This window comes from Camelina sativa, chromosome 9 (assembly GCF_030686135.1).
Source record: "Camelina sativa cultivar CO46 ecotype springtype chromosome 9, ASM3068613v1".
Lineage (NCBI taxonomy): Eukaryota > Viridiplantae > Streptophyta > Magnoliopsida > Brassicales > Brassicaceae > Camelina > Camelina sativa.
This window is the reverse complement of record NC_141888.1, coordinates 34,284,062-34,295,827: the sequence shown is the minus strand read 5'-3', so window position 1 is coordinate 34,295,827 and position 11,766 is coordinate 34,284,062. Positions and strand designations below refer to the sequence as shown.

Below are 11,766 nucleotides of genomic sequence, written 5' to 3'. Positions count from 1 at the left end.
TGTGCACCAGCCGGGAATCGAACTCGGGTCTGTACCGTGGCAGGGTACTATTCTACCACTAGACCACTGGTGCTTCTTGTATACATTATAAACTACTTCCGTTAAAACAAGTTTTATTCAATGTTACTGTTTTGAAAGTTTACAAACCTCTCTATATATACAAGGAAAAAATAAAACATGAACTGTAGATGAAAATAACAATTGCAATATAGATAGTCTCCTAATTTTTTCCCTTTTCCTTGAATCTATTTGCATAAACTTTTTAGGAATTCAATGTATATCGGCTTCAATGCGAGTCTTGTTCTTCATCTTTTTAATGTAAATCCAGAAGCAAAGGCTTTCTAAGCCAGTACTGCTTAAATCTCTGCCTTGCATATTCCGTATAATCGAACTCAATCTTGTTCACATGTCCCTGTATTGCATCAACATACACATTAATACTGGTTTCAACATTATAAGCTAAAAGTAAGGGATAGAAAGAGAGAGAGAGAGAGAGCGAACCGAGATGATTCCCCATAAGCCCCAGAAGATATGGTTTGCTAAAGTGTAGCTCTCTGCATCATTCAGCAATCTATCCACTTCTTTCTCACTTGTTGCATTCCCTGAGATTAACAAAAAAAAAAAAATAGAGGAATAGGTTTTGATTAAGAGAAGAGTTATGTCTGAGGTTTGAAGAAGTATAAAACGTTGAAACGGATAAAAACCTGTAGAGGCAAGGTATGTGCTAATGAACCTTCTCCGTTCTTCTTCTCCTGTTTTTAATATCATACACACATACACAATCAGATTCTGAGATACCTCGAGTAACAACATATTATAAAGTTAGATGTTTATATGATATGGACCTGGATATAGAGTGTAGTCCAGAACATGAGGAGTGTCTGAATGATAATTAGCAGCCATTTCACAAAAGTGGTTTGCAATGTCATAAGCAATTGGGTTGAAACTCGAATACTCATAGTCCTGCAATTGAACAGACTGATTAAAAACAGAGCATTTTCTTGATGAAGCTTCGGTTCAAGAAAAACTTACTATGATGGTAATAGCGTTGGTCTCTTCATCAATCATGATGTTACCGTACTGAAGATCATTGTGACAGAAACCAATCTCTTGATCATCCATAGTCAGTCTCTCCTCCAACAAATTGATTTCACCTTCCAAAGCTTCCAACCGAAACTCATCCATCTCTATTGGTGAAGCCAAGTTCTTAGCCTCCTTAAGCCAAGTCCTAATAAAAGACACAAAGAGAGATTAGCCAGAAACATTTGATATATAAAAAGAAAGAAAGAAATGAAATTTGTTTTTTTTTTTTATCTTTACCTAAGTCTTTCCCAGAGGATAATGTTCTTAGGACCAGGCATATCAAGCATATGAAACTCTCTTAGCTTCGCAGCAATGAAACCAGATGTCTCAGCTATACGAAGATCATCTGCAGAAAGAGTCTGGTGAACGAACCAAACCAACAAATTAACGTCATACACAAAATCTCTCTCTCTCTATTTATATATATATTATCATCCCCAATCTTGATTTCTTGAAACGCAAACAATACCACTAACTAAAACCTATCTTCCTCTGTTCTTCCTAAAGCCAAAAACACAACAAAAAAATAAAAAGAAAAAAAACGTACTCTGGCGTGGATGAACTCTTCAAGACGACCATCAGAGAAACGACCAAGAAGCTTAGGACCATAACCATGATGAGACATACACTCAAAGGTTTTGATTTCATCATCTCTGTTAAAGAAAAGGTCAACGCCGTCACCGTAGATCCGAACAAGAACTTTCCGATGAACATCATCTTGTTCACCACCAACACCACCGTTTAAAGTAGGCCAATTAATCTGATAAACCTCGTTCGTCATAGCTCCTTTTAAAGGAACAACCTCAAGCCGCTCTAGATCTTCGACTACATCTCCCCAGCTTGAACCTAACGTTGTCAATACACGTTTTAGATCCTCTGGTGATGCACAACTCGGGATTAAACTAGTCTTCGTTTTGATCGCCATTTTAACAACAACAACAACAAAATCTTGGAATTGAACAAGATCAGGTTTATGAAAAAAATGTTTGTAAAGGTGAAGATTCCGAAGGGTATGAGATTCTATCTGAGAGAGAAGATTTATCCACAGAGAAAAAGGAGCTTTATGGAATCTTTTTTTTATGGAAAGATATGATTCTGGGAATTGAATTTTTGAACTTGACGAAATTACGTTTCTGGGTTTTTTATATTTATTTATAATTTTGAGTAAATTTTATATAAAAAACCCAGAAAGATAAGAATGCGTAGTTTCGTTGTTCGTTGTTTGTTCGTCCCGTGTGTGAATGTGATACGATCTTTTTCGAGTGACGGTGTTTTTATATAAAAACGGTTATGGTGACCGACGGTTTTGTCGGAACCAATCAGGTAAATACACGTGGTTATTTATGGGCGGGGCTAAGTCAACGGCGTAATGAGGCGGTCATTGTTAAAAGTCAAAGTCAACGAATGTAAAATATTAAATAGTCTTCTCTTTTTTTTCTTTGGCGGCGAGACAGCAGTGTGTGACTGACTGTTGTGTCTCTGTGTATTTTTTGTAACAGGTCATATGTAAAAGTTTCAGTAGTAAAAAGAGTGATTAAATTTATAAAAAACCAATTGGTTTCTATATATAGTGATCCAATTAGTATCATAGATTCTATGTATCATTTCTAATCACTATTATAGGAAATGAGTGAACTTTTTAGAGGAAGGATTTTCTAATAATAAAACAGAATTCTACTTTCTAAATAAAGTACACCTGCTCTGCTTACAGATTAGATAGAAAAATATATTTTCATGTCTATAAAAAGTCTTACGAAATCGAAATGAAAGCTATGGATAACAACAAAATATAGATTTTATTACATTTTAAAATGTTTTTTTTTTCATACTTCTTATCTGCGTTTGACTTTGACATTTCAGATGTGAACGTTTCTCTTTACGAAAATGTTGCACTTCTTGACGTAGTTAGTACAAGACTTTGTAAGATGATGATAAGATCAACCAAACACATACATAAAGTACAAACTTTTATTTTCCAAGTATGGGGTTTTTTTTTGCTTATTTAGAGAGTTGTGTTTATTATTCTACCTATTTAAATCATACTGTTATGGGTCTTCTAGAGGATTGTTTTTGCTTCAAGAGGTTAAATCTCACCCTTCTTTGCAACAAAAAACACAGGAACACTACTACCACGATAAGCGTAAGCGTGATTCCGTTATTTGTCTCTGTGAAAAAGTGTGCTAGTAGCGGCTGACCGCAGCTTTTACAGCTACAGTCACAGTTGCTTCTCAGTAACTTGCCTCGGGAGCTTGCTTCTGGGATGAGAATGAAATCAGCGGTAACAGCGTTGTCACCCAACCAAACACTTGTTGTTTTCGGTTTGTATCCCGGGGATGATGCTGTGACTGCGAATCAGAAAGTAAAACTCAAAACGAGGCAAGTAATCAACAATAACAAAGAAGTTGAGATCAAAAATAGCATCAACTTATAACAGCTCATAGTGCATTTGTAAGTGGCACGGTCTTATGGATGACTCTATAAAATGAGCTGGTAATAACAATAATCATCTGCTCATAACATGATAGTGGACAACTCTAATATCATACTGATAAGAACTCAATCGGATTCCTAGTCTAAAATAGAGATAGCAAGTTACTATTGCAACATAATCACACGTATATTAAGCTAATAAATGTGAGGAAAGAGCATCAGACCTTCATATATCTGTCCAGGTGCAAGCAGCCGATGGTAGTCTGCGTATTCTTGATGAGCTTTAACCTGAAGAGCACAAGACTACGATGAGTAACTAAGAGCTAACAAGATATTCTAGATTTAGGAATAGGGATTTTAGAAGGTAAGGTCAATATATGTATACCGTATAGTTAATTCCCTTGACCACAACATGCCCAGGCAGTGGCTTTCCCTGGTCTAATGAAAAGATCCGTCCATGAACTCCTGTCTAAGGTCAAGAGATGAGGGCTTACTTAACAAAAGACAAAAATGATAATATATAACGATGGCAGTAAAGGAGCAAACTTTCATTAATGTAACCACTCTCTACAGGCTCAATCTAAAATGATACAACAAGATTAACATGTTGGGTTCTTAAAAAAAAATTAAATATTACCTTCACTATGCTTGCAACAAGATTCAGCATGCTCTTTCTATTGTAATCCCAAATGGTAGGAAGCTGTATAAGAAATGCAAACTCTATCAGCTAAACTATCTTTGCATGAAACAGATATCACACAGGTATATAAGATTAGACCTCTGAGGCTCTAGGCCACTTGTTGTCGCTTATTTCCAGAGTCAATTCAAAGCATCCTCCATATATGTAATTCCAGTCTTGCATACCACCATAAATTGGGTACCTGTAGAGCGTTTTGCATAAAGCATTAACCTAAAAACTCATTTGTTGCGGAAGATAGAGAGAGTGTACTGGATATGATACCAGGATGCTCCATTTGTGATTCCTTCCTTAAATTCTTTGCTCAAAGACATATTACGGTGAGATTTGCTATATATACGTGCCAAGAACCGGTATGCCTCATCATCAGGGCATCCATAATAGTATTTCCTGCAAGAAGGGTGCAGAACAGCTACATGATTTTTGCATCGCATAAAGGACAAAGCAAAAAGCTTTGCATTATGTAAAAGATCATTTTGAATAGAAGTAAACACCTCCTATCCTCCGTACCATCCCATGGAAAATTTGCGACCAGCGCACCCTGAAAGAAAACCAGGTTTAGCAAACATTTTATTCACACTGAATCACGACTTTACTAGATAATAATATTAAAACCCCTTGGAAATTCTTAAAAGTAAACTATCAAATTGGACATATTTAAGACGCTACAGTATGCACAAGTCTGCTACGGAGAAATGTCAGGTAAATTACCCCGTGCAGAGTAGCCGACGCTGTGAATCGTGTATCTCTCAGCCAAGTCATGATTGCCCTAGTTTCAGGTTGCCTCAAACTTAAGTCATCATTTACGGGAAAGAACTGCATTATTAGGTATGAGTTAAGCAAGCCAAACGTGACTTTGAATAGAATCAACTAATCATGCAAATCACAGCATTGAAGAAAATACTACTTCTGAGTGTGGAAATCACCTGGTCAGGGAAGTCGCGATTCAGATCAACATCGTTTGCATTATTACGTTTCCTAATTGAAAAGCCATCTGGATTCAATGATGGCAATATATGAAGGTGAACATTTTCTACAATCATTTGAGCCTGCATATTAAAATGGATAATATCAGTATTTGCCTATAACCTTTTCCTTAGGCAATTTTAGATGAGTGAAAAAAAAAAAAATCTTGGTCAAGGCATGGTCGAAAAGAAGCAAAAATCACTTACCAATGGATCCTTTTTATAGTTATCGCAAATCCAGTTTGCAAGACGTATTAAGAGCTCACGCCCTACAGGTTCATCTCCATGTACATTCCCAATGTACTGCGTGACCATTTGTTTAACAAATTAGATTCCAAGAAGATAAAAAGCACTACCAATCAATTATCAGAAAGAATCCCAGTCAAATTAAACTATAAAGGTTTCATCTAGGCTTTCACAAGCGAAAATCATAATTAACTGGTTGCATGTATAGGCAGCCTAGCTAATCAAGCAGATGTTTTTACCTTGAATGCAGGTTCAGCCTCTATCTCTCCAGGTCTGTCTGAAATCTCTATGACCCACTTAAAAAAAGACAAACCAAGAAACAAACACCACAAGGCATCAATTATACTGATTCCTAAGAGACGCACATTGTAAAGTCAGAAGAATTACTTCTGATTAGCTAAGAGTGCATTACCAAAGGAAATCCATTGACACTCTTGCCGATGCTGAAAGCACGTTCCAGAAAACCCTCAAAGAGAGAAATAACGAACAAAAATCAACAACACCATAAGAACTAATACTAACTCTAAAGAAAGAAAAAAAGAAGGACAATTTACTAACTTCTCCAACGAATTGCTCATACAAGTACCAGCCAAGTAATTTAATTACCTGTATAATCTCGAGATCTTGCTACACCTTTTGGTGAAATCTTTCATTGCTTTCTCAAGATCATCATTTTTCATGTAACCTCGAGTTAATTCCAAACTTTGAACAATGGAAAAACACAGTTATCATCAATTCACGTAGAAAAACAGTAACGACATCCCTAAATAACAGCTTGAAACCTCTAAACGACATATTACCTCGGTCGAAGGTCTTCTTGAGCAAGTAAGTGTCTCTCAGTAACATGCAAGCTATAGTTTCCATAACCTAAAAAAATTAAATACACAAAATTCCAGATAAAGCAAGTCACTGAATGCAGCAGTTATGCATAAACCTCAAATTAGTATTCTGAACCAATAAATATGATCATTGTTAAACTTGTCACCAAATCAAGCGCAATTAATGACGGAAACAGAAAATTATAGATTTGTGCGGTAAGAGGAAAATTTCGGCGGACCTTCGGAGTGACCGCCTCTAGCGGCGATCGGAGGAAGGGAAATATAAATCGCCGTCAAAAATAGGAAATGGTGGACGAATCTGAGCTTGCTCATATCTAGAAAATAAAAACGCAGATCTCTCTGGTCTCACTCTCTTGGTTCTCACTTCCCTTTCGGATTGATTCGATAAACTAGTGCCGGGTTATCGGAAAAGTCAGTGGGAGAGGGAGACAGAGACCGTTGAGTTGACCTTGAAGTACTTGGGCTTGAGTAAGTTTCCTAGATTGGACTATTGGCTTTTGTATATTACTGGGCCTATTTTATATTCACTTAGCCCGTTAAAATTCTAATTAGTCTTGTTGTTGGAGACTGGAGTTGAACTAGTTTCTTTCACAAGGTTGACAAGGTGATTCTATTTTATTCATATAAGAAAGATGGTCTCAGATATTCGAATTCGAACAAACCACAAGTGCGTGAAGTAAAAACACAAAGTTAAGATTGAAGCCAAGCAATGCTCTTATTTATCAGATAGTCTTCTTAAGCATTCGACAAACCATGCACAAGGGCGTGAACTAAATAAAAGAAAAGAAAAGGTCGAGAATTATATATGGTTATTTAGATCATGGAAATAGCTTCTTCTATGCCTTCTTCCAAGACGGACATGAAACTTCGGGTGTTTCTTGCTGAACAGTTGGAACGGATCTCTCCTTGTGTCCCCGTCAAGACACTCATCTGACCCATCTTGATCATCGCCACCGTAAAATCTTCGAAAAACCGTTGCTGGTCGATCGCATAACTCTCCACGATGCCACGTGTCCTCTTGTCTACGAAAAGATCCTGGTCGGAAGTGAATAGCCCTTGTCGGTTCATGAGATCAACGTAGTACTTGTTGTCGAACACGTCGGGACTCCTTATGTCTAACACTTGCGTGTTGCTCGAGTTCGCGGTGGGACAAGTGCGTTTGAGGTTGTTGGCGAAGGACTTGTTCATTGTTGGGTCTTGGTTCGGGTAGAGTCGGTCTGTGAAAGACGGACAATGCGCAATTCCTATGGTGTGACCACCAGAGAGTGCCACTAAGTCGGTGATGTTGAGGTTTCTGTTGGCGAAGTCGGCGATGAGCTGGCTCGCGTTGGCAAACGGTGGTGGCAAGTTATTTAATGTGGTCTCCTGACTTGCGAACGCTAGTGAGTCGCGTCGCCCAAGTGGCACAGCATAGTCTGGCCCTCCTGACTACATTGACGACACCCAAAAGTAATTAATAATTATCGACGAGATTTTTAACAAAATTATAAGCTAATTTAATTATCGACTGATGGTTTGTATTAGTCATGATATCCAGGCTTAAACTAAAGAGAGAGAGAGTTGGTTACTAGGACGACGGAGTCCCGAGCCGCGAGAGCGAGGATGTCAGAGCAAGAGACAACTTGACCGCACTTTTTCTGGACAAGGGCACGAAGGTTATCAATGACAACAAAGGCTTGTTGACGGAGTGTCAGGTTCGGGATTGATGATTGTTCTCCTGGTCCACTTGCTGATCCAGCTAGCAGTACTGATGCTTCACATCCCTGTTTTTAAGACACTATTTTATCAACCAGTACAGAAAAATATATATACAGAAATTTTTCTCCGAAATTGTATGCATCTGATCTGATCAAAGTTATGCCGCTTTTCATAATTGATTAAAAATTGAAGTATACGAAGGTGCAGTGTGTGCAACTTGCAAAAAACTAGATACATCAAATATTTAAAACATGGCAAATATATAATTCACATATATGCATGCGTTGTGTTGTATATATGCTATCAGTATCATAAATTGAATTTGTTTTTTTTTTGCCCCAACCAGTTAATATTTTTTATTATTGGTTTCGAAATTAAATTACTTAAGATGTTTACATTTTATAACTGCGATCCATCCAACTAACCTACGGAAAACCGGTGAATAGTATTAATGCGACATGTCCCTATATATTCAAGTCTATCCTGATCCCTATTGCATGTGTTATTATCTTTTTGGTAAAACTATTGCATGCAATTAATGTAGTAGTGTCTGTAGTATTAATTAACTAGTCCATCAAAACCATATGACTATTCGATAATATATTTGATAATTTAGTTACTGATTACACTAAGAAACCCTTATGTTTTGAAAGAAAGTAAGTGAATTAGTGAAAGTAAGAAGCGGACAACTCTTATATCTTGTTCGTGAGAATTTCGAGGCTTATGTTTTGAAAGAAAGTAAGTGAATTAGTGAAAGTAAGAAGCGGACAACTCTTATATCTTGTTCGTGAGAATTTCGAGGCGATGTTGTGTTTTTCTTTAAGGTTATTTTGGTCGGATTATTAAAAAGAAAAGTCAAACCTGTTTATTAGTATACTTTATGAATTTCATTTTCATATACAACCCGAATCCTTTTTTTTTTTTTTTTTGTGTGGTTCATATTGAGTGATGAGTGGGTATGGTTTTTCTTATATTCTAAAAACGAGTTTTCTACTTTGAGAGAATATAGATATGTGCTGTTACTAAAAAAAAAAGAATGTATATATATATATATGTAAATTACATACGTAGATAAGATTAAGTATCTAAGAACAGTTTCGAGTAGGCTTGAAGAATCAGATTAAGATTTCTTATTTAGTACAAGAAACACAAAACAAAAGGATCGAACCTGAACGAAGCAGTCATGGAAATGTATACGAAGGATGGCTGCGGCTAAACCAATATCTCTCTTGAAGACTTTCTTGAGCTCTTTTCGGATAATGTTTTCGACTTTCGGACATGCTTTCTGGTAAAAGCTCCATGAGAGACCTTTCACTATAGGAACATCTCTCCTCGGCTTCTTTGCCTCTGCAGTAGAAGACACAAGGTTCAGTGTCACCGCCATTAGCGAGATCAACATCAGAAACGTGAGCACACGTGTCGAATAACCCTTTGCCATTTTTTTGGTGTTTCAATGAAAGCCTCTCTCTCTCTATCTTCTCTATTTTTTCTTGATCTTGAGAAATAGATATGGACTTTGTTTTTATAGGCAAATGTGGTCCTTGTTCTTTTTTTTCTTATGTTAAAAGGATCACTAAAGCCTTTTCCTTATAAATATTTTTTGCTTAATAAAGGAGAGTATTTTTATCTTGACCAAAAAAAGGAGAGTATTTTCATTTTATTTTTTTCAAGAAGAAAAAATCTAAGAGGAAATTTTTGCGTTCCGTGCGTAGGAACAAAGATTAAAAAGCAGATATATATACGTGTGAGGTTTATACGTTTATATCTTTTTAGAAAAGACATAAACGCATATGTCATCTTTTTTTAATTTGACAATTAAGATGTAGTCGATCTTGGAATATACGAGTTATTATTAGTCGCATGCATGCGATTTGGATTGTTATGAACGCGGAGACCGCATATTATAGCGAACGAGAAACTACGTGCTGAAACACAAGAGAAGCTTTGTGTAGAAAGAATCTAAATTGGAAGAAATAATATCACCGTCTATTAATATCACTCATCTTTAACTTTTTGTTAATATATGATAAATACAGTACGCTTGTGCAAACTAAATTGTGTGTTAGTCTAAATCTAATACTTTTTAAATTTACTAGTACAAGAGAGAAAAAGAATTGTTTTTACGCAACTCTAGCTATATCGCGGAACTAATCAACAAAAAAAAAAAAAAAAAAAAAAAGAGATTTTAGATTTAGTGATACGTTTGTGTATACTAGTTGTTGGTCATAGAGACCACAAAAATGATTTGATCCATTTTTATAAAGAAAATATCGATGTGGATTTTTTTGGAGAAACTCGCATGACAGTGGACGAATCTCATTATCTCAACGCAATCACGCGCGCTTGTGTTGGCATATTCGTTGAGTCAGTGGATCGTAAATGGTTTATGAAGATTGTGACTTAGCAGAAATGGTGGGGCATTTGAAATAAACCAAAAAGGGTAAAAGACTCTGAAGTTTGGAAGAAAAGAAAACTAATGCAAAGTGAGAACGTGAATATTGTAGAGACCACCAATGACGAAACAAGTGTGTTCTACAGAAGCTAACATCTGTATGTGTTTGAGACTCTTTTAAGTTTCTGTTCGCCACGTTCCTCCTCTCTCTCTTTCTCACAAGTATTAATTAGATATACGTTACGTCCAGAAAATTCGACAGAAATTTTGCTTATAGTGGGAAAAAAAATTAGTACAGCGCTTTTCCATAAATGTGTATGGAACAGTTGTGAAATATACATACAAGTTATGAAACAGAAGTACTAAAAGAAAGAAAGCGTCTCTGTTGCACTGCGTTTAACTCATTACCATACCAAGTAAAAGAATTACTCCAAAAACATGGTAATTAATCTCTTGTCTGCTTATTTTGTCCTAGCTAAGTATATTGGAGGGAGTAGTTGGCTCAACATTAAAATGTCTTTGATAAGTCTCTCTTCACCTAATTCCCTTAAGGATAGGTTTTCGTCAACCAAAAAGTGAGATAACTATTTTCTATGTTTTGTATCCTTTAAAAACGTGTTGTTCTCTTATTTAATTGGCAGTATAATTGTGTTACTAAAACATAATAGAAGAGAAAGAAGAAACGAAAATACATCATTTAAAAGGTATGGTAGGTGTGAATCATGCAACTTTTTAGAACAAGACTTCTGATGAAATTTTCAAAAGTCATATAGGATGTTTCCCCTCCTTGATCGGGTTGATTTAGAACTCATTTATTATTTGGGTTCGTATTCATTTACCTCCACATGGTTCTAGGACTACTTTAACATGTGAGTCTGTCACTAAACTCATTAGTCATTATGATTTACAGAAATTAGTGGTGGGCGTATTGGGGTGTATATGAAAACATATGAGTGAACGATATTTTTTTATTACAAAACTGTACTTTTGTGGAAAGTGGAAAAGTTAAAACAAAATTTCAGAATTTGTATCCTATTTGTATATGGATATTGATTCCAAAGGTTTTGGTGCGAAGTAATGATAAAAAATAATGGCTCCGATCCAGGCATGCAAAATGCTAAAGATACCTTTTATGTTAACACGAATCATCATGGTCTTTGATTACATGCACATAAATTTACTGTAAAGCTGTCAAAAATTACCTTATTAGACAATAGACATTGATTCCTATATACTCTATTTTCTCCAACGAAAAGAGCCGAAAGCAAATTCTATAATTATGCAAAAGAAGACCCCTCATCATTTTTTATAAAAAAATGCGAATGGTTATAAAATATAAATTAGCAGCCCACGAGCCAAATTGCAAAAGGTTAATAGTTTAAAAATTAAAAGTAATACAATGAAAAATACTTTATT

At 35.9% G+C, this 11,766-nt stretch overlaps 3 protein-coding genes and 1 non-coding gene across 9 annotated transcripts; all 4 read right to left on the bottom strand.

The window, feature by feature from the left end:
* Positions 1–2: 2 nt before the first annotated feature.
* Positions 3–73, bottom strand: TRNAG-GCC (transfer RNA glycine (anticodon GCC)). The gene has a single exon. It is a non-coding gene; the product is annotated as a tRNA-Gly (tRNA).
* Positions 74–96: 23 nt separating this feature from the next.
* LOC104712736 (putative choline kinase 1) lies at positions 97–2,343 on the bottom strand. Of its 2 annotated transcripts, none has more exons than XM_010429694.2 (7): positions 1,631–2,343; positions 1,321–1,442; positions 1,033–1,228; positions 846–963; positions 705–752; positions 502–602; positions 97–412 (listed from the first exon to the last, which is right to left on the bottom strand). In XM_010429694.2, exons 1-7 carry the CDS (start codon positions 2,006–2,008, stop codon positions 314–316), a joined length of 1,062 nt encoding a protein of 353 aa, XP_010427996.1. In that variant the 5' UTR covers positions 2,009–2,343; the 3' UTR covers positions 97–313. The 2 variants fall into 2 exon arrangements, with proteins under 2 accessions (XP_010427996.1, XP_087321994.1); XM_087465868.1 differs by having other exon boundaries at positions 1,321–1,429; positions 1,631–2,333.
* A 690-nt stretch (positions 2,344–3,033) lies between these two features.
* On the bottom strand, positions 3,034–6,730 carry LOC104712734 (carboxypeptidase SOL1). 5 transcript variants are annotated; one of them, XM_087467091.1, is made up of 16 exons: positions 6,479–6,685; positions 6,222–6,288; positions 6,028–6,123; position 5,944; positions 5,834–5,887; positions 5,661–5,717; positions 5,383–5,478; positions 5,137–5,259; positions 4,922–5,026; positions 4,705–4,751; positions 4,475–4,600; positions 4,292–4,394; positions 4,151–4,213; positions 3,899–3,982; positions 3,738–3,801; positions 3,034–3,428 (listed from the first exon to the last, which is right to left on the bottom strand). In XM_087467091.1, the coding sequence occupies exons 1-16, from the start codon at positions 6,570–6,572 to the stop codon at positions 3,121–3,123; spliced, it is 1,488 nt and encodes a 495-aa protein (XP_087323217.1). In that variant the 5' UTR covers positions 6,573–6,685; the 3' UTR covers positions 3,034–3,120. The 5 variants fall into 5 exon arrangements, 2 of the variants coding, with proteins under 2 accessions (XP_087323217.1, XP_010427995.1); XR_015566863.1 differs by lacking the exon at position 5,944 and having other exon boundaries at positions 4,721–4,751; positions 5,834–5,864; positions 6,479–6,689; XR_015566864.1 differs by lacking the exon at position 5,944 and having other exon boundaries at positions 3,899–3,978; positions 4,721–4,751; positions 5,834–5,864; positions 6,479–6,689.
* A 226-nt stretch (positions 6,731–6,956) lies between these two features.
* LOC104712733 (peroxidase 12-like) lies at positions 6,957–9,688 on the bottom strand. Its single transcript, XM_087465861.1, has 3 exons — positions 9,127–9,688; positions 7,829–8,023; positions 6,957–7,688 (listed from the first exon to the last, which is right to left on the bottom strand). Exons 1-3 carry the CDS (start codon positions 9,394–9,396, stop codon positions 7,074–7,076), a joined length of 1,080 nt encoding a protein of 359 aa, XP_087321987.1. The 5' UTR covers positions 9,397–9,688; the 3' UTR covers positions 6,957–7,073.
* Positions 9,689–11,766: the final 2,078 nt, after the last annotated feature.

Coding starts and splice junctions, on each gene's coding strand:
- LOC104712736 (XM_010429694.2), bottom strand. CDS start 2,008: ATGGCGATCAAAACGAAGACTAGTTTAATCCCGAGTTGTGCATCACCA. Junction 964..1,032: donor CCAACGCTATTACCATCATA/GTAAGTTTTTCT, acceptor GTTCAATTGCAG/GACTATGAGTATTCGAGTTT. Junction 753..845: donor GGACTACACTCTATATCCAG/GTCCATATCATA, acceptor TATTAAAAACAG/GAGAAGAAGAACGGAGAAGG.
- LOC104712734 (XM_087467091.1), bottom strand. CDS start 6,572: ATGAGCAAGCTCAGATTCGTCCACCATTTCCTATTTTTGACGGCGATT. Junction 5,027..5,136: donor ATCGCGACTTCCCTGACCAG/GTGATTTCCACA, acceptor CTAATAATGCAG/TTCTTTCCCGTAAATGATGA. Junction 3,429..3,737: donor ACCTGGACAGATATATGAAG/GTCTGATGCTCT, acceptor TCTGATTCGCAG/TCACAGCATCATCCCCGGGA.
- LOC104712733 (XM_087465861.1), bottom strand. CDS start 9,396: ATGGCAAAGGGTTATTCGACACGTGTGCTCACGTTTCTGATGTTGATC. Junction 8,024..9,126: donor TCCATGACTGCTTCGTTCAG/GTTCGATCCTTT, acceptor TCTTAAAAACAG/GGATGTGAAGCATCAGTACT. Junction 7,689..7,828: donor CTCGGGACTCCGTCGTCCTA/GTAACCAACTCT, acceptor TCGTCAATGTAG/TCAGGAGGGCCAGACTATGC.